This window comes from Caretta caretta, chromosome 26 (assembly GCF_965140235.1).
Source record: "Caretta caretta isolate rCarCar2 chromosome 26, rCarCar1.hap1, whole genome shotgun sequence".
NCBI lineage: Eukaryota > Metazoa > Chordata > Testudines > Cheloniidae > Caretta > Caretta caretta.
In genome coordinates, this window is record NC_134231.1 from 13,470,795 (window position 1) to 13,496,123 (window position 25,329).

Genomic DNA, 25,329 nt, shown 5'->3' on the forward strand with positions numbered 1-25,329 from the left:
GCACCTGCCCACAGCTGCCCCCACTACCTGCCACAACCTCACAGCCCTACAGCTCCCGCTATGGCTCAGGCAGCCACAGGGCCTGGTGCCAAAGACCTGGGGTTCGATTTCTGCCCCACAGGGCCCCGTACAAGGGCAAGGCCTAAACTGTGTGCCCAAGCCAGGCTCCCCCAGCTGCATGACAAATGTTGAAAGGGGACACCTCAGCACCATATTCAGTACAAAAAGGATTTCATCCCATATTTCAGCAAAAGATCACCCCCAAGAGACATGCAAATACATGGTTAAGTTGTATCATAAATACCACTAGATGAGGGGCTGAGTAAAAATAATTTGCAGACTGTATTCTTACCCTCTCCCTCCCCTGCATTCTTTCCTTGAAAAGGGGGGCACTTTATGCCACAATGGCTTAAAGCTCATGAGCCAAGTGTTTTCCTTGCAAAAAAAATTTTTAATATACCACACTCTCATAACAGTCCCATTTCTCCAGCACAGTAAACTCCAAATGCCAACATCCTGCACAAAAAGTCCTGAGCTAGCCTTTTAACTCCTTCTATCCAATGATCTTAAAATAATTTTACAAAGATGGGTGTGGGGAAATAACCCAATTTTACAGATGAGGAAAATGAAGTACAGGCAAGTTAAGTACAAAGTCAAACAGCACATCAGAAAGAGCCAGGAATAGAAACCACAGCAGCTAGGAAAGGTACTGACCTGCTAAACCCAACCACCTCAAAGAAAACACAAGTGCCTTGTCTCCACTTAGGATGTTACATTAAGAACAGCCCTGCATTTATCTTGGTGCAAAGAAATTCCCTTTTTAAGCAGTGAAGACAAAGCTTAAGTGACACTATCTTTCCCATGTTCTCACAGAACTAGGACCATTATGTTAGCCTCCCTTAAAGGGCATGAGCAAATTGCTTTGAACATCCTTGAATATAGTGCTGGTAAAAAGAGGTGCCAGGCTGAAAGCCCTGGAGATCAGGCTCCTCTGTTTCTCCACAGAGCAGGAATGCAAGTCTCATGGACATAAATGACCATGTGCCTCCACACTGATCAGCTCTGCAGTAAGGAGGGAGTCTCTATTTCCATCCTTGGCCTCTGCGAGACTGCCACATAGAGTGATATCCATGGTGGTCTGCAGCAGAAACCTGTTTCATGGGTAGTGAATAAGGAGCAATGACCTTGCTGACATTCAATTTCAATCTGGACTGGATCCGAACAACCAACCTTCGGGCTTCCTAGAGCCACCCAGTCCCTCACCTGTTACATTTAGGAGAATACTAAGGTTAAAAACATGTTTAAAACAATGTAAAATGAAAGTGATTACGCTAGATTTTACTCCTGTTGGACAATGGAAAAATTAGGCTATTAAGTAGATCTGGTCCTAAGTTTTCCAGGGGGGTTTTCCTTTGGCAAAATGCCAATTCATCAAAATTGAAACATTGTGTAGAAACCCACAAATTTAGACAGATCTTGTGATGGAAAACAGGCAACCAGAAATCAGACTTCATAGGGAGCTGGGCAGCAAGCCATAGAATTCTGTGGGAAATCAATAAAGTGGGATTTTTTCAGTCTTTCCTTCCCATGAAGTTTTTTTTAATTTGACCTTTGGGATGAAAGTTCTCAAAAATTTGAGTTTTCTTCATGGACGGAAAGGCTGATCTCTGGCCAGCTCTACTATTCAGTTTCACTGTGGTTACCTTTCCAGGTATTGCCATGCTATGCTTTGGTTATAAACAACTGCAAGGGAAGGCATTTGTTTAAAACACAATTCCCTTAGAGTTTAAACAATGCACAACATTTCTCATGGGAACCACCTATTCAGTTTGGGTCCATGTTTATCCTGGGTGTCCATTTAGAACTCTATAAGTCATTGTTACATGGATGTCACAATATTTTAATACAGTAAAAAGGTGAGGGTTTGTTATGAAGGTGGTTAGGAAAAATAAAACTTTTAGAAACAGTCTCAATATTAAAATTAATGATTCCTTCCTTTGTGTTTCCTGACTGGCACTTGGCCAGCAATGGGCACCACAGCAAAGGGATTAGAAGGAATAAAAGACTCATTCTTGAATAAAGCTTCTAGATTAAAAACCCACAGAGTGTACTCCATATAGCGGACTTCCAAGTTCTTCCACCAGATGAGACCCTCACATCAATTTGTATAGTCATTCCTTTTGGGTCTTCTGGAGGTTTTCATTTTATACATTTCCTGGTGTATATGGTAAGGATTTTGCACTGGAAAGTATGGTCCGTTGTAACCATTATACTGTTTGTTATAAGGTAGGGGAATGGGGTAGTTGACAGGTCCCAAGTTGTAAGGGGGTGTTTGCTGGGCCAGGTTGGCTGTAGGGACATATTCCTTGTAATAAGCAGATCTCCCATGGTTGTAAACTCCGTGGAAATTCCTGACAGGGTACAGGGCTCTGAAAAAGAAAGATCAAGATCATTTACCTGGATGGCTGAGCCCTGTTCCTGATATCTCAGCTCTTGAAGCTCCTAAGCCACATCAGAGATAAACTGCACTCGCGAGGCACCAATTGTACTTTGACAGGTCCTATAAATCATGCTAAGACTCTCAGTCTCTTAATACTTTGCATTTACATAGCTCCACAGAGGAAAAATGCTAAGATCTTTTACAAACATGAAGCTTTACAGTACCCTAAAGTGGGAGTCAAGTATTACTACGGCCTACCTCTTTTATGCAAGTCAACTGTAGCACAAGAAGTCTTCACAAAGTATTTCCCCTGCCTCCCACCCCCTTTAGTTTGTCCTAACAGGAGGAATAACCCTCCTGCCCCCCATATTTTGGCCCAGAAGGAGTAATTAAAGGGTATGAAACATTCCCCTGGCCACTTTCGTTTGATTGTCAACCATACATAATACAGAACTGAACCTTCCAGTGTAACAGATTGAGCTCTTAAAGAGCATTCTTGTACGGGTATCTCCTTCAACTTACAAAAGCGAACCAGATACGTTTGTAACCCCCAAATCATGAACTATGGAAGAATTAAATTCAGCCCAATAATCTATTACGATTTAGGAAAAGGAAGTTCACCCACAGATCCATGAAGCAAGGATTAGAGAGGGTTACTTAAGAAGTGGGAGGTGCAGATGTGGTATCATGTCGTGACATGACACTTGACAGGAGGAAGTGCAAATGCCTACATCCCAGGAGTAAAGAGGAAGCCATTTACCTTTGTTCTCTTTTTCCTCGCCAAGAAGGGAAGAGCCTAAGAGCAGGAGAAGAGTTACAGTCTTATTATGAGTGAAAAGCAATTCTGCACAAGAGTCACTGAAGTCCAAATCATAGGGTAGGGCCCTTCTTTGTGCTAAGGTATCTTAGAGTAGTAAAACTATTTCATTACCCCTACATTCATTTATTATGCACCTCCCACAATGTATGTAGGCACAGTGCAAAATTTAACTAATTGCCACAGTAGCAGCCAGATCAATAGGTCTTGTCCATACTATGGTTGAAACAGTCTTAGCAACTGAGTTTAAACTCAGTTCCTAAACAAAGTGAGTTTTGGGACCAAGATTCGAACTTGAGTGCCTGGCTTGCAAACTTGTGTGCCTATTTACCTTTGTCACTTTCACAAATATACCTTTTCCCTTGATCCAATCCACTCTACCAGACCCAAACTAAATACCAACCAGCTGTCTGCCAGGGGGAGCTGTTCTGAATACAGATGATGTCCAGCTACTTGGAAATCCAAATTTGGTGCCATGCTGCTTTGTCCTTTGATCAAATCAAATCCTTGTCCATCTGCAGCATGGTTCCTTAAACAAAAACGTTCCATTAGCACAGCCCAAATTTACAGAATCGCTCAATGAAGTTGCAGGGAAGTTTTTATACTCTTTATGGTCTCAGTTATAATTGCACCTCAAACCACTTCAAGAAGTGGGCATGATCCCCATTTTAGAGATGGGGAAACTGCGGTATTGGGAGGCAGAGTGACTTGCCCAAGGTCACCAGCAGAATGTGGAACAGAGCCCAGATCTCCTGGCTTCCAGTCCTTTTCCCTATCCACTAATCCGTGCTTCTTCATCAGCTAACAGGAGTGAAAAAGCTAAACTCAGGTCCATTAAATAGCAGACATGAGCTAACTAGTCTTCATTCTAGCACCCAGACACAAACATATGTAGAAACAGTGACTTACATTCTGATGGGGCCCTTCTGAAGGTCCTCAATATAGTTCTTCCTCTCTATAGAATGCCCTCGCGACCTGTTGAACACTATGAGGAGGGAAGAGTTAAGTTACAAAACACCATTATACATAAATATTTTACACTAGGCTACTCAGGACAAGGGGCAGATCATGTGTTGGCAAAGCACTGAAGACGCACACCGTATTAGCAGTAATAAAGAACTCTGAGAATTATTTTAACCCCTTGGTTTTGACACTGAGCACACCCCAACTCATTTACAGTAATTCAGTTAAGGTCACATGAGCACAGGTTAAGCATTTCGGTATCAGAAGGTTGGATATCAGGAAGATGTCCTTTAAGGTACAGAAGAGAGATGCAGACTGGAACGAACAGATGCCATTTATAACATCAAGGTGCAACTCCATTTCTACATTATGTCCCTTTGATGACAGCTCATGGTTGCATGAATGACCCATTGGGCAGAGCAGGTCTTCTCTTGTTTATAAAGAAGAGACACAGAGCTATGAACACCAGAGTTATGAACTGATCAGTCAGCCCCACACCTCATTTGGAACCAGAAGTACGCAATCACGGAACAACAGAGACCCACCCACCCCCAAAAAAGCAAGTACAGTACAGTACTGGGTTAAACGTAAACTACTAAAATAAAGGGAAGGTATAAAAAAAGATTTGACAAGGTAAAGAAACTCTGCTTGTTTCATTTGAATTAACATGATTAAAAGCAGCATTTTTCTTCTGCATAGTAAAGTTTCAAAGCTGTATTAAGTCAATGTTCAGCTGTAAACTTTTGAAAGAAAGAACCATCATAATGTTTTGTTCAGAGTTACGAACAACCTCCATTCCCAAGGTGTTTGTAACTGAGGTTCTACTGCAGGGGTGGGCAAACTACAGCCCGGGGTCCGCATCTGGCCCTTCAGACGTTTTAATCCAGCCCTTAAGTTCCTGCCAGAGACTGGGGTCGGGAGCTTGCCCTGCTCCGTGCGGCTCCCGGAAGCAGCAGCACCATGTCCCCAGTCTGGCTCCTACACGTAGGGGCAGCCAGGGGGCTCCGCACACTGCCTCCGCCCCAAGCGCCACCCCTGCAGCTCTCATTGGCCAGCAAATGGGGCCAATGGGAGCTGCAGGGGCAGCACCTGTGGATGGGGCAGTGCATAGAGCTGCCTGGCCACGCCTCCACGTAGGAGCCAGAGGGGGGACATACCGCTGCTTCCGGGAGCTGCTTGAGGTAAGCACCACTTGGAGCCTCCACCCCTCACCCCCTCCCACGCCCCAACCCCTTACCCCAGTCCTGAGCCCCGTCCTGTCCTCCGAACCCCTCGATCCCACCCTCCTTCACCCCAGAGCCCGCACCCCCAGCCAGAAACCTCACCCCCAGCACCCGCACCCCAACCCCCAATGTCATGAGCATTCATGACCCACCACATAGGCGCTGACTTCTACTCGTGGCAGTGGGTGCTCGACCCCCTTCTGCCCCCTGCCCTGCCCCACCCCCCATCCCAAATCCTTCCCCAAAGTCCCTGCCCCTACTCCAACCCCTTCCCCCCACCTCTTCCCCTGAGTGCACCATGTTCCTGCTCCTCCCCCATCCCTCCTGGAGCTTGCTACGCCACCAAACGGCTGTTTGGCGGCAGCAAGTGCTGGGAGGTAGGCGGAAGAGTGGGAACATGTGCTCAGGAGAGGAGGCGGGGCGGGGAGCTTGGCTGCCGGTGGGTGCAGAGCACCCACTAATTTTTCCCCGTGGGTGCTCCAGCCCCAGAGCACCCATGGAGTTGCTGCCTATGGCCCACCACACAATTTCCATACCCAGATGTGGCCCTCGGGCCAAAAAGTTTGCCTACCCCTGTTCTACAGTAAGAGACGCAATGAGATGGATTGGCAATGGAGCAGAATGTTGCTCAATTTCCTTTGCACGCCTACCCATAAGTCACCTGGGTTTCAAATCCAGTGATCCACTGACATCAGTCTGGCTTAAGATGGATTCCAAGGGCACTGTAGCAAAATCAATCCATCATCACAATAAATCTCTTCCTCTTTGCCCTCCCATTTCCTATTATCCATCCACTCTCCCAATCTTACATTTTCCTATAGTGCAAAACTTCTTACAAGTTCTCCCTCTGCGCTCTTCTCCAAGAGCCTAGAACCTTTTGAATGTAAGCTACTAGCCAGTGTTTCGCCCCATAAAAGAAACAGGAAAAACAGTGATCTCCTTATTACTTACACTCTATAGCGACATTTGGTTCCATGCCTTCAACATCAATTAGGTACCTGAATAGAGCAACATAATACATGAGCTCTAATTATGGGAATAACACTTAAGAATGAAAAGACAAACTTTTATCTCTCTGGATGCTTTTTTTAAGATTATGTATTTACAGGCCATGATGGGCTACAGAAATACTCACAGCTTTTATGGCAGAGGTAAATTTCTGATTGCTATACCAAGGCTCATGCACAAAAAACGTATATGCCCTGAGAGCATCCATACATATCTGCTCAGAGAACTTCTAATCCTGCTCTGTTCATGAAATCCAAGATTTTATATGGTCACTAACCCCTTGACCAGTGCACTTTACATTAGAGTCCAGGATTAGGTATAGTGAGGCAGACATTGGATAAGTAATTTTCCCATCCCTTGTGCTACTAGAGAAATACCCATCTAGCGCAGCTCAGCTACAAGAGTTTAAGGTGACTCACCTACAAACGAGGTAACCAGTTCTGTTTAAGCCATGCGTGCAGTGAACTCCAATGAGTTTATCTATGAGACAGGAAATTCAAGTTATGTTTTTTAAGATAGTGTTCATTTTCAGGCAGGCAGTGTGCATCAGAAAGGAGAAGGAAGCAAACCTGATTACATTTGTTAATCATTCACAGATTACGCCAACGTAAACAAATTAACATCTCTACAACACTGCTTAAAGACAAGCTCGCATTTATGGCTAATTATCACTAATTATTCAACTCTTGCTTATAAAAAAACCAGTCAGGTCACACAATTTCAACACAAATCTTGTTTAGGAGAAAACATGGGCACATCGCACAAGGAACATAAAGACCATATGAGAGCAGCCTTATGGCAGAGTTCTGAGGAGTGTAAACCTGGGTTAATGCTTAACATAAGGCACATACACAGTATCTGTAAGGAAGTGACATTGACACGCATTAGAAATTAAATTAGAGGCAACCTATGCTCACCGTTATCTCTGTTCTCCCGTAAAAACTCTTTCACGGCACATTTAAATTTAAAAATTGTTTCGTTATCTGGTACTTCGTGTCCAACCGTCAAGATCTTGGAGTAGCACAGTGTCTTTGGTAGCTCCTAAAAAAACCAGGGGAATCCAATACATTTTTGTATGAAGCATAAAACCAAACATTCCCATCACTGAAAGGGGACCACGTGCTTTTTAGAAAGGAAATGCTTCTATAGTTTAAAAACTAAACCTGAAAGGGTGCCTGTGAGATTTTAGTCTGGTAAGTGAAATCCTCCGCAATAACTCAGGTAAGTTACAACAGCACCATATTGTCAGTTTTACCATGCATCTCTCAGAAGTGCTTAAATACAATTATGTGTAAGTACATGGAGTAAAATTTGCCTGAAACTATTCTTCCAGCAAACCAAAACTGATGTAAGGGCTCAAATAAAACACACACCATAAAGAGTTCTGAACTAGAGTAGTTTTACACTAGACTATTATGGAGACTTTACACAGCCCATATTTAGTAACAGTGATTCACAAGTGACTACCAAGATGGAAGATCTGATAGCCCACTTAGTCCTCCTAGTGACAACTGTGAGGTACCATCAAAAACACTTTTGACCCACACATTCCTTTGCTATTGTTTCTTGTTTGTCCCAGGTTTCCTTCTCATCTGTCTTTTACAAAACAAAGTGCATGTAGCAGAAGGGCAAGGGGAGTATCTGAAACAACTGTTTCCAGGTAATTAATGTCACCAATAAATAATAGTTTGAACTGGAATTCGGAAGCCTTTGTTTAGCGGTGCTGAGAGTGTGAAATGACAGACCATGGTAACACATAGTCACTTACAGAGTCCACCATATTCAGAGAAATTTGAAGCCCACTTCATTCACTTGGGCATAGTGAGGATTTTTAGGCCCTGATCCTGCTTTCAGATCCACACAGGCACAATCTTCCCCCCACCCCCATTACTACAGTATCTGAGTCTCAATTTTCAATGGATTAATCCTCCCAATGACACTGTGAGATGGGAAACTGAGGCACAGAGAGGCTAACCGACATGCTCAATGTGCCATAGAATACTCCGTGAGGGAGCAGAAGTACTTGGGCCTAGGATAGTTGTTGCATCCTAACTTACCTCTGGTCCATAATAGCGTGTTGTGTATGTTAGATCAATGATCATGCCAAGTTCTTCTTTCTGTTCTCTAATTTTCTTAAGGAGGTCAAAAGGAGAAAATCTGTCTTTTGGGGCAAGTCTCCATTCAAAACTCTGGCGAGAAATAATATTTAATAGTATATTGTGCACAACTGTGGCACCCTATCCAAGAATCTCAAGGCACTTAAACACCCCACAACAGCTTTGGGAGGGGAGTTCCCATGCACCCCACCGACCCACAGCATAATGGTGTACTCCCTAAAAAGGTAGATGGTGTCAGAATCCAGGTACCAAACAGAAAGAGGCCTCAGGTATATGCAGATACATTAAATACTGAAGCGCCTTGATATTGATCTATTGAAAGCATCTTCTCCCTGACATTAGTGCATTAGACTGCTCAGCTGTGTTCCAAGAATCCCAATGCTCAAATAAATTGGTTAGTCTCTAAGGTGCCACAAGTACTCCTTTTCTTTTTGCAAATACAGACTAACACGGCTGTTACTCTGAAACCACACACTACAGTGATTGGAGCTCTCTACATCTAGACACAGCTAACAGTAATCTTAAGAGGATACACAAATGGCAGAGAAATGCATCTAAAGAGGTGGAGGTTCACCTCTGAATGTTGCTGCTGGTGCCAATCGTATGGCCAACGGTCAGTATTCACAAGTTTAACATCCTAAGCCTTTTTAAATACGCAAGCATGGTAAAGAAATAAATCGATGAAAATCTCAGCATAGCAATTGAGACACTATCAAAAGGAGGCAACAAGGAACTATAAAGCACAGTCATCTAGAGATTTCTGATAAAGGAATAACAGCTACTACTTATACTGATAAAGAGGACAAACACCTTAGTAGCTGGGTACTCCAGGTGAATGAGGTGAGCCAGTAGGAATATCCTTCATGTAATTCACTGGCTATTAATTTGAAAGCATTGGGACTAGTAGAAAGATCAAGGGAGACAGATTGCTGAATCAAATGTACTAGATTACAGTCCAAGACAGTTCTGCATATTTAAAGGAGTGATTAGTCACATGTATCTTTATAGTGGAGAAAGATCTTTCAACATTACTGTCAGAAACAGCTAAATTTAGCACACAGCAAATACGTCATGATCTATTTTTAATTTCCAGATTCCATCTGAAGCGATGAAGGCACAATCTTCTTTGATGCAGATTGCCACATTTATGTCAGGTTTTTTTTTTTTTATAAGAAGCTCTCTGATGTCCATCCAAATGATACATGGAATTCATTTGAATGGGAGTTACCAGGTTAAAATGCTCCATATGTGGAACTCACTATCCCACAATACTTTATAGCAGAAGGATACCAAAAAAACCAGCCCCACTGTGCCTAGACATGCCACATAAAATCACCTATGGCGCAAGTTTTCAGAGCCATGGATGAATACCATCTCTAAACATCTGGACACTCATGCTCAACAAGCTTGGTGAGAAACCTCCATGAGCTGTTACTTAAAGCACAATGGTAGCAATATAAAGCAATATAAACACTGCAGTAGCTTTAACTCTGAGCTTACTTCTCCTGAAGTTTTAAAGGGTAATGGTCCCATCAGGCTTCTATTTTCTATCCCAAAAAGTTATAATCTCCAAGTTTTCCTTTGTGTTTTCATTTAGCATAAATCAAATTTAGGCTGTGTTTACACCAGGACTACTTTACCAGTATGGGAATAACAGTACACCATATGGGCAAAGCACTCCTTGTGTGGATACAGTTATACTGACAAAGCTGTGCGTTATGATATCATAAAACTGTCCCACACAAGTGAAAGTATACCCATAGAAGTGTAGTTGGTATAATTGCATCTACACTAGAGGCTTCTGCTGGCCAGCTGTTGGTGATGGAGTGTGAAGAGGTGTGATTCCCTGACAGAATTCTGTGGTGTAGACCTGGTCTGAATTGCCAGCATGTTCAGATAAGTTCCTCTCAAAGAGTGCACACATTGGAATAAAGTTCTCCCCTCAACACATCCAACCCTAACATCTTTGAAAAATCCCTACTCTGAGATCACTAAGTCCATGTTTTCTGTTACAGTTAAAAACTGCAGACCCGAAATGACCCAAAAAGAGGCCAAACTCAATCATCTCTCACTTACCTTTTTTAAAGGAACTTTGAAAGCGATGAACCTAGTACCCGGCATTCTTTGTCCAAGCGGGAGATAGTCGGTCCATCTAGAAGAGAAATGTTATGATTAATGCCACAACTTCCCATAGGTGGAATCTTGGGGAATGTCTACATTGCGAAGTTGTCGACAATACTTTTGTCTTCCATAGGTACTTAAAGCCCCCCCCCCCGGCGAAAGACAAAGGTTTTGCTGATGCAAGTAGCAGTGTGAACCCGGTTTTATCGGCAGGCGCACTCTCCTGCCGACAAAGCTAATGCCACTTGTGGGGCTGAAAGTATTTGGTCAGCAAAAGTGCCAACAAAGTACTCACAAAGAGCGATTACGCACGCTGACTTTTCTAAAAGCTGCATGGTGTAGACAAGCCCTTGCCTTTTACATTCGGTCTTCATCCCATGCCTCCCTTTTACTGAGCTCTATTTCCTTCCTGCTGGAAAGGCTTCTTCCAAAAGAATACAGATTTATTACCAAATCCCAATTTCTTTGGGTCAACTAACCCAGATCAGTTAGTGTCACTGATGGAGCCCTTCTCAAGATAATTTAGGCCCAGCTATTGATATTAGTGCTGCAACCCCCTTGCTGTAAATTGCAAAATCAGTTTATTGCCAAGGGAAAAAACTAGAACAGGCCAAGTCACACTTATTTCAACCCCCTGCCCCTCCCCACATTCTATTGGGCACATGTACAAGTAGTGAAATAGTCATCAGAAATGCAAATCACCGGGGAGACGCTAGCCACAGCTCAGACAGCGTTTTGCACTCAGCGCAGGGTTACACATGATAAACGCGAGAGTAAAACTTATTGGCGTTTTGATTTCACGGCACAGTCTCGCCAATGATTTCATACAATTCACAGGCAGCCTCCCGAAGGAAACAAATACGGACAAAGGCTCCCTTACGATGGTGTCCAGCCCTCACGCTGTGGCTGACATGGGGGATGCACTTGAAGAGCAGGGAAGGGTCCCCCCCACGCAGATAGGGCAAGATCTCAGAAGGCTTCGGCTCAGTGGATTCGGGGAACAGGGGAAAGGGGGATTTCAAGTCCCTGATCTCCCCCGGAAAGCGAGGCGCCAAGTGGCCAGGAGCTGAGAGGGGGCGGGGGCACCAAGAGCTCCCTAGTCGGGGTGGCGGGAGGGAGAAGGCTGCTGTCAACGCGGCACCATTTCGAAAGAAGCGGGGGGAGGGGCTCCAGGTAACACCCCCCCACACCCGCAGGAGTCCCAGGCCGGAGGCTGAGGCCCAACCGAGCGGGCCCAGGCCGGGGCAGAGGGGACGGGGGAGCGGGTCTCACCTGTCCGGCAGGCGGGTCTTGCCGTTCCCCGACATGGCCCCGGCCCCGGCCCGGCTCCCCCAGCGCGGCCCCGAGCCCGCCCCGCCGCCCAGCGCCGCCCGCCCGATACCCAGGCCGGGGCGCCCCGCCAGAGACGCTCCCAGCTCGCGGCCCCGCGGAAACCAGCCGGTGCTCGGCGCTTCCGGTTCCGGTTCCCACGGCCTCGCGCAGGGGACGTGGCCCCGCCACGCGCACGGCCGCCCCCGACAGCGCGCCCCGCCCATTCTGACCTCACGGCCGGCGCCGCCGCTCCCCACCCGCCTTTTGGGCCCTTTGCCCCGCCCCTTCGGCTAGCCCCGCCCCTTCGGAAAGCCGCGGATTGCGGCACGCGGAGCCTCGACCCCGCCCAGCAGGGGCCGGCCGAGCTCCAGCCCCCACCCCCATTTCGCAATTACCCACAAACCTCCTGGAGGCCAGCCCCAGTGTCCCCTTCTCTGTTACCCACAATCCCCCGGGGCCCAGCCCAAGCGCCTTCTTGTCTGTTACCCAGAATCCTCCAGGCCACACCCCAATGTCCTGTTCTGTGTTACCCACAATGCCCTGGGGCCCAGCCCCAGTGTCCCCTTCTCTGTTACCCCCAATCCCCTGGGGCTCAGCCCAAGCGCCTTCTTGTCTGTTACCCAGAATCCTCCAGGCCACACCCCAATGTCCTGTTCTGTGTTACCCACAATGCCCTGGGGCCCAGCCCCAGTGTCCCCTTCTCTGTTACCCCCAATCCCCTGGGGCTCAGCCCAAGCGCCTTCTTGTCTGTTACCCAGAATCCTCCAGGCAAAGCCCCAATGTCCTGTTCTCTGTTACCCACAGTCCCCTGGGGCCCACCTCCAATGTCCCCTTCTCTGTGACCCACAATCCCTTGACCCAGCCTAGCTAGCCCCAGCACCCTCTTTTGTCTATTACCCAGAATACTCCAGACCGAGTCCCAATGTCCTGCTCTCTGTTACCCACAATCCCCTGGGACCCAGTCCAACCCCAGCACCCCATTCTCTCTTACCCTGAAGTCCCAGATTCCTACCTAACCAGCAGTACATTCTAAGGGTCTGTCTACTGTACACTGCAGTTAGACACCTGCAGCTGATTCAGGCTGTTCGGGCTGGGTTTAAGAGGCAGTTTAATTGTGGTGTAGACTTTAGGGCTTGGGCTGGATCCCTGGCTGTAGGACCCTGCAAAGTGGGAGGGTCCCAGAGGTTGGGCTGCAGCATTTTTTAAAAAGCTGCTATACTGGATGACTGGAGGGTACCAAATGTTGTACCCATCTTTAGAAAAGGCACTAGGGGTGTTGTAAAGTCAATGGGAGTGGAGGGCATTCAGCACGTCTCAGGATCACGACCCCATAGGGTATCTGAGAGTCTAAGGTGGCCAGCTTTGTCTGTCTTTCTGAGGTGTGTTGTAGGCAGGTTGGTCTCAGGATATTAGGGAGACAAGGTGGGTTGGGTAATATCTTTTATTGGACCGACTCTTATTGTTGACAGAGACACACTTCCGAGCTTGTCTCTCTCACCAACAGAAGTTGGTCCAATAAAAGATATTACCTCCCCCACCTTGTCTTTCTGCAGGGAATTGATCATCCAAGGAGCTATGACCACCTGATCCAGAAGGATCATAGAATCATAGAATATTAGGATTGGAAGAGACCTCAGGAGGTCATCTAGTCCAACCCCCTGCTCAAAGCAGGACCAATGGGGGGAGGGATAGCTCAGTGGTTTGAGCATTGGCCTGCTAAACCCAGGGTTGTGAGTTCAATCCTTGAGGGGGCCATTTAGGGATCTGGGGCAAAAATTGGGGATTGATCCTGCTTTGAGCAGGGGGGGGGTTGGACTAGATGACCTCCTGAGGTCCCTTCCAACCCTGATATTCTATGATTCAATCTCCAACTAAATCATCCCAGCTAGGGCTTTGTCAAGCCCAGCCTTAAAAACCTCTAAGGATGGAGAGTCCACCACCTCCCTAGGTAACCCATTCCAGCGCTTCACCCCACCCTCCTAGTGAAATGGTGTTTCCTAATATCCAACCTAGACCTCCCCCACTGCAACTTGAGACCATTGCTCCTTGTTCTGTCATCTGCCTCCACTGAGAACAGCCGAGCTCCATCCTCTTTGGAACCCCGCTTCAGGTAATTGAAGGCTGCTATCAAATCCCCCCTCACTCTTCTCTTCTGCAGACCAAATAACCCCAGTTCCCTCAGCCTTTCCTTGTAAGTCATGTGCCCCGGCCCCCTAATCATTTTCATTGCCCTCCACGGGACTCGCTCCAATTTGTCCACGTCCCTTCTGCAGTGTGGGGACCAAAACTGGACGCAATACTCCAGGTGTGGCCTCACCAGTGCCGAATAGAGGGGAATAATCACTTCCCTCGATCTGCTGGCAATGCTCCTACTAATACAACCCAATATGCGCTGGCCTTATTGGCAACAAGGGCACACCACTGTTTCATATCCAGCTGATATCCAGGTGATTCCTGTACAGTGTTTTCACTCATCCCAAGTATCAAGCAGCATAAACCACTCCTACTCCCAAATGTGCACACACATTCCAGCGCAAAGAAGAGGAATGGTGTGTCCCTCTGCAAGGAGCGATGTCATTTGCTGGAGCCAGACTGGGTGACAACAGCCACCGAATAATGTCCTGTTGAAGGGACAGTGGACGGTTCCATGGCAGTTGGGAAACAGCAGTTGAATTCAAAGGGATAGAGAGGAACAGCAGATTGGAGGTTGGGGGGTGGGGGGAAGGTGCCATTGCCTGAGCCCTAGCCTAGCCCAGCCCACAGCCCTAGCCTCAGGCAGAATCTGGGGGGGCAGGAGAAAGCATTCCCATATTGTTTGCCAAATGTGAGAAAAAAAAGAGAGTTGACATTATAGCGGGGGAAAGTCTGGTGAGTGTCCTGGCCTAAAGGAAATGGGGACGAGAGGGTGAAAGAGAAAGGGGAATTTCACCCTCTCCCCCATAGAGACAGCTAGAGAGGAGGGATATAGCCAGCAGTGATGGCTTACTGAACAGAATAGGGACTGATTAGTGCAGAGGGAAAGCAGGATTGATTTTGGAAAAGAACCCTAATAAACCTGGTGTTTGGGCATGTTGTGACAGACGGGTATAGACAGAGCATTGCAAGTGGGCCGCAGCTTTAAAGCTCATTCCATACCGGGCTGTGTAATACAAAGGACAAGAGCTGCTTCTTGCTCTTCTACATGCAGAGGGCAAGAGCTTGGCAGCGGGTGAAAATTCAAGAATGCCTCTATGACCTAGCTCCCAACCTGGTGCTGCTGGTGCATTTAATCTGGGCCACTGATTCCTGCCCTGTAGCACGGGACTGTCCAGGGGAAATGGGTGGATTGGACAGAGCACTAACAGGGAGGGGATAAAGAGGTAAAAGTAATGTGTTGTGAGAGATGGAAGGGAGAGAGACGATGAGACAATGGGGTGGAGAGAGGGGAGACAGCTAGGATGAGGAGAGGAGGGAAGAGACCATATGGGTTTGGAGATCACCAGGAGAGAGGAGAAGACAAGAGAAAGGACAGAGTGCAGGAGAGGCAGAGAAGGAGACAAAGAACCCAGTCCCCCAGGCACCATGCCTCTTGGCACACAGAGAGAAGGGATTTACCTTCCAGGAAAGGCATCAAGGGGTGGCAGGAGATATGGGGAAGATCAGCTCACCCCAGCCATGGTAAGAAAAGAGATGGAGGCTGGTCCAGACACTTCTGATCTACAGGAGAATTCAATTCTAGGTCCATCTGGTCATTCAATTCTAGGTCATGTGAGCCAAACCAAAATCCCAGATTGCAGCAGCCCTGAATTTTGGGAAGATTGGGGTATGGAGGTGAGCTGTACAGGCCCGATTGTGCTCTCACCCTGGTGTACATCATGAGTAATATATGTACAGCACCTAGCACAATGGGGCTCTGATCTCAGTTGGGTCCTATAGGCATGACTGTAAACCAAATGTTGCTGCTCCAGATTTGCGCTGGGGTAAGTGAGATCAGAATAAGGTCCTCTGCCTTGGTGTTAAAGGGAAACAGAGAAAAGTTTAAGAGCCTCATTGCAAATTCACCTATGGTGAACCCTTCCAGAGGTTAAATGCTCCAGATAACACTGCAGCACTTTATCAGTTAAATTACACAGGACAACAATACTTCCATGCAGACTTTAGGCCTGGCTCACGAAATGTCCCTGGTATATATACATTCCTGGAGTTAAAGGCCAGAAGGGTCCTTAGATCATCGACTCTGACCTTCTGTACCACACAGCCCAGTTACCCCTGTATTGAGCCTAATCACTTCTGTTTGGCTAATACATCTCTTCCAGAAAGGCATCCAGTCTGGATCTGAAGACATCAGGAGATGGAGAATCCACTACTTCCCTGGGTAATTTATTCCAGCGATTAACCATCCGCACTGTTCAAAAATTGTGCTTTATTTCATCTTTGAATTTGTCTGGCTTCAACTTCCAGCCATTGGGTCTTGTTCTGCCTTTCTCTGCTAAATTAAAGAGCCCCTTACTACCGGCTATTTTCTTCCCATGAAGGTGTTTATACACTGTAAGCAAGTCACCTCTCACTCTTCATCTTGATAAACTCTTTAAGTCTCTCGGTCTCAGGCATTTTCTCCAGCCTTCAGATCATCTCTGGTGCTCTTTTCTGCACCCTCTCCAGCTTTTCCACGTCCTTTTAAAGCATGCGGACACCAGATCTGTAGCAGCGTTCCAGTATCCGTCTCCCCAATGCCATATACAGAGGTAAAACCACCTCCCTACGCCTTCTGCCTATTCTCCTGCTTATACATCCAAGGATCGCATCAGCCCTTTTTGCCACAGCATCACACTGAAAGCTCATGTTAAGTTGCTGGTCCATTGTGACTCTTAAATCCTTGTCAGAGTCACTGCTTACCAGGACACACAGCTCCCCCCTCACCCCTCCCCAATTCTGTAGGTGCAGCCTGCCTTCCTTGTGCTTAGATGATAACTTTGCATTTGGCTGTATGCATTAAAATGCATTTTGGTGAATGGGCTCAGCTTACCAAGCGGTACAATCACTCTGTCTGATTTCCCTGCCTTGTTCTCATCATTGTTCACCACTCATCCAGTCATTTGCCAATTTTTTCAGCAGTGATTTTATATTTACTTCCAGATTATTGATGAAAAAGTTGAAAGGGAGAAGGGAGATGAGGTATTAGCCAACGTGTTCAAATTTAGAAGCCTCAAGTTAGGCATCTGAATAGAAGCTGTCCAATGTTCCGATTAGCTGAGAATTCATAGCAGCCCTTGAAATCGCTGGGAGTTCAGTCAGGCTGGCCCGGCGTCTCTCAGTCTGATCATGAGCCTTGCAATATTTTTTAAAGCAATAGAATCTGGTGTGAATACAACAGAATCTCAGCCTTTGTTTGATAAGAAAAATAAGATTCCAGTCCTCATGGCTACAGGGAAAAGCTTAAAATCATGAAACTGAATGGTTCAAAAGCTGGCTGGCAAATGAAGAAGACTCTCAATTGAAGTCAATGGGAATGGGACCAGGATTTCATTCCGACTTTATTATTTGTTAAATCTCCTGATTTTTAAGCCAGTCCAGTGATTTTGGGGGGGGGGGGGGGGGGGAAGGGGCCCTGATTCATGGTTTTTGGATGCTTCAGGTTGGCAACACTGCTTGAAATTGATACAATGGGTATGTCTACATTGTAGCTGGGAGGTGTGATTGCCGCCCATGTAGACGTACCCGAGCTAGTTTTGATTTAGCTAAATCAAAGCTAGCTTGGATAACAATAACAGTGAAGCCATGGCAGCATGGAGGGTGGCCGCTCACATATGGACTCAGGGTCCTGGGTAGGCAGATCTTGATCAAATCTAGCTACACATGCTGCAACCTCGCCTCCTGATTGCAGTGTAGAGGTACCCTCAAAATCAGGGCTGACTTGTGAAAATTTGGGCCTTATCATCGCAACCTCACTTTTCCCAACTGTACATGTGGGATGGTGTCACCCAGTGCCCAGGACAGCTGTGAGGAGTCATTCATTGATGTTTGTATAGTGCTATGAGGTTGAGTTATCCCACCTGTGGGGCTTTATCCCATGGCTGGATCATTTTCCATCTTCACTAATTCACTCTTGCCTTCCTGGTGGCAACCCCGTCATCCCTTTCCCCAATAAAACTGCCCCCACGTTATGACCTCAACTTTCATCGTAAGATTCACTGCCCTTCCCCTCACCTCACAATCTTCAATGACATGTTAGAATCTTCAGGGTTACCGTGGGGCTTACCACTAAACAAATTTGTATCCTCACAATGTAACAGAGCATTCTCTACCGGAAGTGTGCTCTGGTCGACTGTGTGGGGAGTTGGTCCCTCCAAGGAACATTGACATAGATACAGCGCTAGTCATTTCCCCTCAGTCATGGCAGGTAGGGGATAGGTATTGTCCAGAGGGCCAGATTGGGTCCCCATGATTCATAGGTAGGGGGGAGTATTTGTAAGCACAGCTCCCTCATGCCCATGTGGAAGGGTCAAGCTGCTTCCACAGCACCACTCTCCCTTCTCCAAGCTGGAGAGGTCAAGCTAGGCATGGAGCTAGGAAGACCATGTGGGGGAACATGTGACACGCTGGGGGTTCTGGACAAGTGAAAGCAATAGATGGTGGGGGTGAGGAGAAGGGAGCACCTGGGGTACCAAAGATACAGGGATTTGGTTACTTAGAGTTTTCATGTCATCAGCTTACAAAAGGGATGGGTGTGGGGAGTGGGGCTGGTGGAAGGCAGCCAATGCCAGGAACGGGTTGTTGGTCTCAAGCGTAAGAGAGAAAACTTGAAGGGTCTTTGTTTAAAAACGAAGGCACTGACAGTGGTTCCAGCAAACAAACAAAAGGAAGCATTTCTTCACACAACGCACAGTCAACCTGTGGAACTCCCTGCCAGAGGATGTTGTGAAGGCCAAGACTATAACAGGGTTAAAAAAAGAACTAGATTAATTCATGGAGGATAGATCCATCAATGGCTATTAGTCAGGATGGGCAGGGATGGTGTCCCTCAGCTCTGTTTGCCAGAAGCTGGGAATGGGCAACAGGGGATGGATCACTTGATGATTCCCTGTTCTGTGCATTCCCTCTGGGGCACCTGGCATCAGCCACTGTCGGAAGACAGGACACTGAGCTAGATGGACCTTTGGTCTGACCCAGTATGGCCATTCTTATGTTATTAGGTTCTTATGTCCCTGCTCCTAAGTCACCCTGGCATTGTGACAGCAGAGGCAATCTCAATTTCCTGTTTATAATTGTTTTTCTCTCCCCTATTGCGGCACGAGAGACCCACACAGACAACAATAGGGGACCCTTAACTGACTGTGCAGGGAAACTGCAACATGGACACAAAATTCTCTCCTGAGTTATAAAAATCTTGACCAAACCATTTTATGACAGCAGTGGGAGCCCAATTCAGCTCTCAGTTACACCTGTGTAAATCCGCAGTGACTTCACTGACTTTGGTGAGAGAGAGAAGCCCCAGGCTTGTCTGGTGAGTGGATGGATGGGCCAAGCGAGCTGCCTGTCCCCTGGTTTGACTAGCAGGTTGGGCTGTAGGTTTGAGGTAGCCACTGCTGGGTCTCCAGTTCTCAAGGCAGAGTCTGGGGTAGTTTTCCAGTCCTTTATCTAAGGCTGGTGGTTGCTATGGGAGCCTGGGCGATGTCAGGCTCATCTGTTTGTTTTTCTGTGCAGAGAACTACAACGCTCTATCCTCAGAAGACCCAGACCCTGATCAGCTGAGCTTCCCCGAAGTGACGGACAGCCTTTCAATGGGAGGAGGCCTTCAGAACTTCTCCAGGCCATCTGTACCAGCTACCGGCTCAGCTTGGCTCCTACCTTCCGGCTCAAGCCAGCCCATTCAAGCTAACCCAGGAAACACCAATGCTTTTACATATCAGCCTTCAGAAACAGGGCTATGGCCAGAGGTACGGGGCACTAGTGCACAGATACAGATCTCCAGGTCAGCTGCTCCATACCCCACCGTCTATGAATGGGGAGTGAAGGGTCATTCCTATGGGACTGCGGCAATCTCTGCACACTTCCCTGTCACACTCGTAGCCCAGGAAGTGCCCAGCCCTGCTCCCTCTGCACCACCTCAGTTTAACAACGCCGCCAGAGTCAGCCCCATGGGCCACCTGTACGGGCGTATTCAGCCTCCCGCAAATGCCCGCCTCATGCAGCTGCAGCCCCCGACTACGTCAGTGCAGGCTCATCAAAGCCAAGGCCGTGGCCAGCAAGTTCCTTTGCAGGACTGGAGAGGAGCCTACCTTTATAACCGTGACATGAGGGGTCAGGAGTCAGGAGAGATGGGCTCCATTGTGCAAAGAGGCAGGATCATTAAAGTGCCAGCAAACACCCAAAGTGAAATGGTTCTGGTCCTGAAAGCCATCCAGCCAATGGGCACCCGCCCATCCTCTTCGGCCAGTTTGTACTATCCAGTTTCAGCCCAGCCCAGGGATTCCCAGGCCATCGATCCAGGGATCAAAGGTGAGGAAAGGAACATTCAGTTGTCCATTCTGTCTATGTCTCTGTCTTTAGTATATGCACAATGCACATTACTTACAGTTTCTAAGCACAGCAGGTGAGTGGGGTTAAAACCTTCATCTGGGAGATGTAGGGAGAATGGACCATTTGCTGGTGGGACTCATGATGAAGTAATTAAGAGAGGGTCTAAGCTAAAGCATACTGAAGCCAAGGGGAGTCTTTCCGTGGGCTCCAAAAGGCTTTGGATTCGGCCATTAATGAATCCATGGGTTGAGTTTGAGTAATCCAGCTAAGAGGTTCTTCGGGAGTACTTATAATGGGGGTCCCTGTCTGCTAATATAATGCACTTCCTCATTCTGGGATGATGCCCCCAGCCCCTGTTGCTGGGTGGTGAATCTTTCATACTTCAATTGCTCCATTGTCTTGAGACCTGAACTAAAGGTTGTTGAATTTACTGGGAGATTTTCCATTGACTTCCTTGAGCTTTGGATCAGGTCCTGAGCGATTTGAGGTGAAGACGAAGGATCCATTCACACGGGGCTGGGAACTGTGGTCCCTGAACCATTTTAAAGCCTGGTTTTAAAATGATTAAGGATAATTCAGGCTGGGAAGATAGCTTGGCTGGACAATGGTATGGGGCCAGACTCTTCCAAAGCTGAGGCTGCCTCAGGCAATTGGACTTGAACATGGTTTCTACATATAGCTTGGCTTTGCTCATGCTATGTTTGAAATGAATCAGCCTCAAATGCCCTGAGCTGACAGTGCATAAAGGGCGTTCATAACGGCAGGAAGAGAAGCCCTTCTACCTCCTGACCAACTAGATAGTTGCTGGCAACAGTGGGGACAGAACTCAGATCCTCCTGCTCCTACAGAGCTCCACTGCTAAAGCAAATTTCTACTAGCTGTTAGCGGTATGGGGGCCTATGACACACATTTCAGCCATTCTGAGCATATCCACCAGAGGGCACTAGCCAGGTCATTGTAATACTGTCATAAATTGAGCCAGGTGAAATTTTTTGGTTGAAAATTTTCAGACAAAAATGCAAAAAATGCAACCAAAATAACTAGTGAATGCATGTCCAATTTGCCAAATTGTTTCAGCTGGGAAAAAAAAATTCAGAGTGAACGACACGTTTCATTTTGATGTTTTGGAAACATTTCAGTTTTTCGCTTCCAGATGACATTTCATCACAAAATCGACGTCATTTTTGTATGAAAAAATGGGTAAAAAAAAAAAAATCAGAAATGAAAAGAATGTTTTTTCCATTGTTTTTGTTTGGCCAATGAAGTGGGGGGAAAAAAATCCCAAATTCGTACAGCTTTCGTCATCAAGCACTCAGCCGTGATAGCAGAGCTGTAGCAACATTCCAGTTTGCTGATGCACATTCAGTCCTGGGCAACAGATAGCTGGATCTTTATTCTGGACGTTCACGACTTTGTAGAGCCACTCCTTACTGCGCTCGACTCCCGCAGACCATTGATATTGTAACAAGGTACGACGCTGAAACCAAGTACATTGACACAACAATGGGACGATAGGTTGATCCAGCGCTTCAGTGTAACTGAACTTCCATAGTGAGACTTCAGTGGCCCATAAACCTGACGCTGCCCCTCCGCAGAGGGGGAATTTCACCCTTAGTCGCCCTGCCGCACCCAGACACAACAGCTTCTGCTTCACACGTCGCTGACTTTTCCTGATTCTTTCCTTTCAGAGGCGGACCCTTTGTCTGGAACGCTGCATGAGCCCAAGACCTTCTGCCTACAACCAGGCTCAGCTCAGCAGGGAGGCGGAGTGAAAACCATCAGCCCAGAGATGCTTCCTGAGGCCCTGGATGGGTCTCAAATGCCTCAGGGATCACAGGGGCCACCACTGTTCCCCTTAGAAATCCCTGATATTAACCAGCTAATGGCCTGCATTGAGTCTGTTCAGGCAACTAACTCCCTGTCACACAGTGACCGGCCCATTGGTCCCAGGCAGGTGACAGGAAACGATTCCTTCCAAGAGATGCCTCTAGGGAAACACATTTCTCGGGAGAATGTCGCGGGAAAGAATATCATCAAACCTCCACTCGCCACTGAATCCCAGGACGGAGCCTCGCCTCCCGCACCTGGGAAGGGCAAATCGCCCAGGAAAGCTTCAAAGCAGGCAGAACGCTCGACTCTTCCTGCCACTATGCCCCCAGTGGGGTCTGACAAGCCTTCTGCTGAGCAGGGACCCGGACTCGCTGATCCCCAGAAATTAGGAGCAAATCGTTCCGAGATGCCAGCAGCTACTCAACCAGCCCAGCCCTCTGAAGAGGACCAAGCAACGGGCACTAAGAGGCTTGAAGATGAGAAGGAGACAGCATCAGGGGATCATCTTCCTGATGATCTGTGGGAAGGGAATCTGGAGAACCGTCACCCTGCCGAGAACACCACTGACACCAGAACTGTAACTGCCTTAGGGGACGGGCGAGACATTCCATGCGCTGACTCGAAACAGAGGACAACTGACCTCAAGAGGCAGCCTCCGAGGAAACCAGAAGACCATGCAGATGTTTCAAAGCCTGAAGAGCGGCAGCACAAAAGACTAAGCAGCTCAGGGAATGATAAGGGGAAAAGTACGCCTCAGGGCAGGGGGAAATTAAAACCGGAGGATAAACAACCTGGAAGTCAAGAGGGTGGGAAAATCTTCCAGCCAGAACGAGAGCCTTTTAAAATGCCCCGGAGCCACCTGGGGCTACACATGCTGGAGTCTATCCAGGTTTTCCACCCGTTGGGAAAGAAACTGATTCCACTGGGCCCTGCTCGAGGAGCTCCAGCTCTGCAGTCCAACAAGGCTGAAGGAAGCTCTTCCAGTGCCTGGCCAATGCCACTGCTGGGTCTCAAAAGAGCCCCGGGGCCTCCTGAGGACCCAAAGTCAACCTGTGGTGGTAGGAGGGATGGACAATGGGAAGTCACTGGCAAACTTTATCGTGCCCCAGGAAATACAAGGCCAGTTGCTTTAGCATCACCTAGACGCGTTGCTCTGAAGCAGGGCAGCAGCCGAGCGCCTCCCACCAAGCCCTCCTTTGGGAAGGACGTGCCTCTGCCCCACGAGCGCACTCCTCTCCCTTCTCTCAGCTCCACGCCTACCTGGCGTCCCGGAGGGGGAACCCAGCCCCCTCCTGCCATCCTGAAGAGTCGGCCCCTCCAGGAGCTGGAAGTGTCGCTGCCCATCCCCCCGGAGCAGAGAGCGGAGCGGGATGCGATGAAGAGGCGAGCGCAGAAGGAGAGGGAGCTCGCTGCCCAGTATACAGCCCTGGGGAAGAGACAATTTTTTGTGGAAAGAGAGAGAGACCTGACGATAGCAGAGGAGTTTGGCTACATCTGACCTCTGTATATAGTGCTGCGATTGCCCCTCCTGCTAGCCATACCCCCAGACCCCTCTTCAGTTGTTGCTCACTCTCATCCTGACCTTGAATTCTTTATAGGGAGAGCGGAAGACACGGCCATAGCCATGGAGTTCGGGTGTCTGTAGAGCGCCCCAATCTATTCCGTGAGCTGGAAGCCATTTCTCCGCGGTGTATATTTCTATTTATTCATAGTCCTGTATTAAAATTCTAGGTCATTCTGTCTACAATTGAGTCAGACGGAGATTTCACAGAGGACCCGTTTTCGGACACATTTTAAACACAGGGCTGCCCCCACATAGTTCATGGGCACCTTATGGGTGAAATCCTCCCCTGTGCAAAGAGTCAGCCCAAGGTCCAGGTTCCACTTAAGTTCTATGGAAGCTCTCAAAACAGAAGTCAAGTGGTGCCTGGGCCACTGTTTAAACATTCAAGGGCCTGATTCTCTTCTCATTTCCACTAGTTTTACACCAACGTAACTATTGACTTAAGTGGGGATACTCCTGATTTACACCAGCATAGGGGAGAGAAGAATCAGACCACAAAGGGTTAAGAAGGTGACCCCCCCCACACACACCCACTTAAATCAATACCAAGACCCTGATTGACTCAGATGGTGCAGAAATTCCCCCTGACACTGAGATGAAAGCTCATTTGTGAGTAAGGTTCCAGACCCCACCTTGCCTTGCACCAAACTAAAAACTGACCAAGGGCCTGATTCTGATCTCCCTGACGTTGCCTTTATTCTGCAGTTACTCGTGGTTTGCACCAGTGTAAAGGAGAGAGAAATAAGCCCGCTGGAAGAACTCATTGCGGCTGCACTGATATGAAAGCCGAGCGAGATCAGAATCCCGTCCAGTGGGATTCCTGCTGAGTAAAGAGCGCAGGATTGATCCCATAATGCCGCTGTAGGTTCTTTCTTTCTGCTTCTTCAACTACAAAGTTGCATGATCATTTGGCATCTAACAGTTGTTATCTAGCCGCTCTATTTAACTGCTGGCCATTTAAAATGTAGCTGTCATGGTTACAGGGCTAGCTGCGCCATTGGCCCCTTTCTTGGTCTCTCTGCTGGTCCATCCACCTACACGGTAGCTGGGCAGTGCAGATGGGCAGCTCGTGTTGATGTACATGCCTCAGCTGTACCCTAAAAACAGACCAGAGGATGCAGCAGCAGGGGCTCTCACGATTGCACTCACAGGGGGATCAGGCAGTCTGCAGCCTGCTCTGCTGTGTTCTCACTGCTATTTTTAGTGAGCTGGCGAGATCAAAGCAAGGGCAGGTACATCTACATGAGCTGCAATTGCACCCCAGCTGCAGTGTAGATGTCCCCAGAGCGTGCCCTCCTCAGGTGTCGCTCCCTGGGCCTTCCCCCCACCCATGATTTTCCCTCTCTTAGGTCCTAGGCTACAGACCCGGTTTATCAACCAGGCTTACCCCATAGGATTTGGATAACTGCAGTTCTTCCCTTCACGGGCTTCTGGCC

The 25,329-nt window shown here is 47.7% G+C and overlaps 2 protein-coding genes across 2 annotated transcripts; one reads left to right on the forward strand and one right to left on the reverse strand.

Annotated features, from left to right (window-relative positions):
• Positions 1-430: 430 nt before the first annotated feature.
• Positions 431-12,065, reverse strand: DUSP11 (dual specificity phosphatase 11). The gene is made up of 10 exons (XM_048829066.2): positions 11,962-12,065; positions 10,645-10,720; positions 8,509-8,640; positions 7,369-7,492; positions 6,871-6,931; positions 6,395-6,441; positions 4,167-4,242; positions 3,661-3,786; positions 3,201-3,236; positions 431-2,429 (listed from the first exon to the last, which is right to left on the reverse strand). The coding sequence occupies exons 1-10, from the start codon at positions 11,994-11,996 to the stop codon at positions 2,159-2,161; spliced, it is 984 nt and encodes a 327-aa protein (XP_048685023.2). The 5' UTR covers positions 11,997-12,065; the 3' UTR covers positions 431-2,158.
• Positions 12,066-15,368: 3,303 nt separating this feature from the next.
• On the forward strand, positions 15,369-23,827 carry C26H2orf78 (chromosome 26 C2orf78 homolog). Its single transcript, XM_048829035.2, is given in 3 exon segments — positions 15,369-15,657; positions 19,684-20,478; positions 22,188-23,827. Coding segments are annotated over 3 exon segments (2,724 nt in total).
• Positions 23,828-25,329: the final 1,502 nt, after the last annotated feature.

Bases quoted from the DNA above. Each gene is read 5' to 3' on its own strand.
- DUSP11 (XM_048829066.2), bottom strand. From the start codon at position 11,996: ATGTCGGGGAACGGCAAGACCCGCCTGCCGGACAG. The intron at 10,721-11,961 runs GTGAGACCCGCT...TTTCTCTTCTAG, and splicing joins AAGACCCGCCTGCCGGACAG to ATGGACCGACTATCTCCCGC. The intron at 8,641-10,644 runs GTAAGTGAGAGA...ATTTCTCGCCAG, and splicing joins TCAAAGTTCCTTTAAAAAAG to AGTTTTGAATGGAGACTTGC.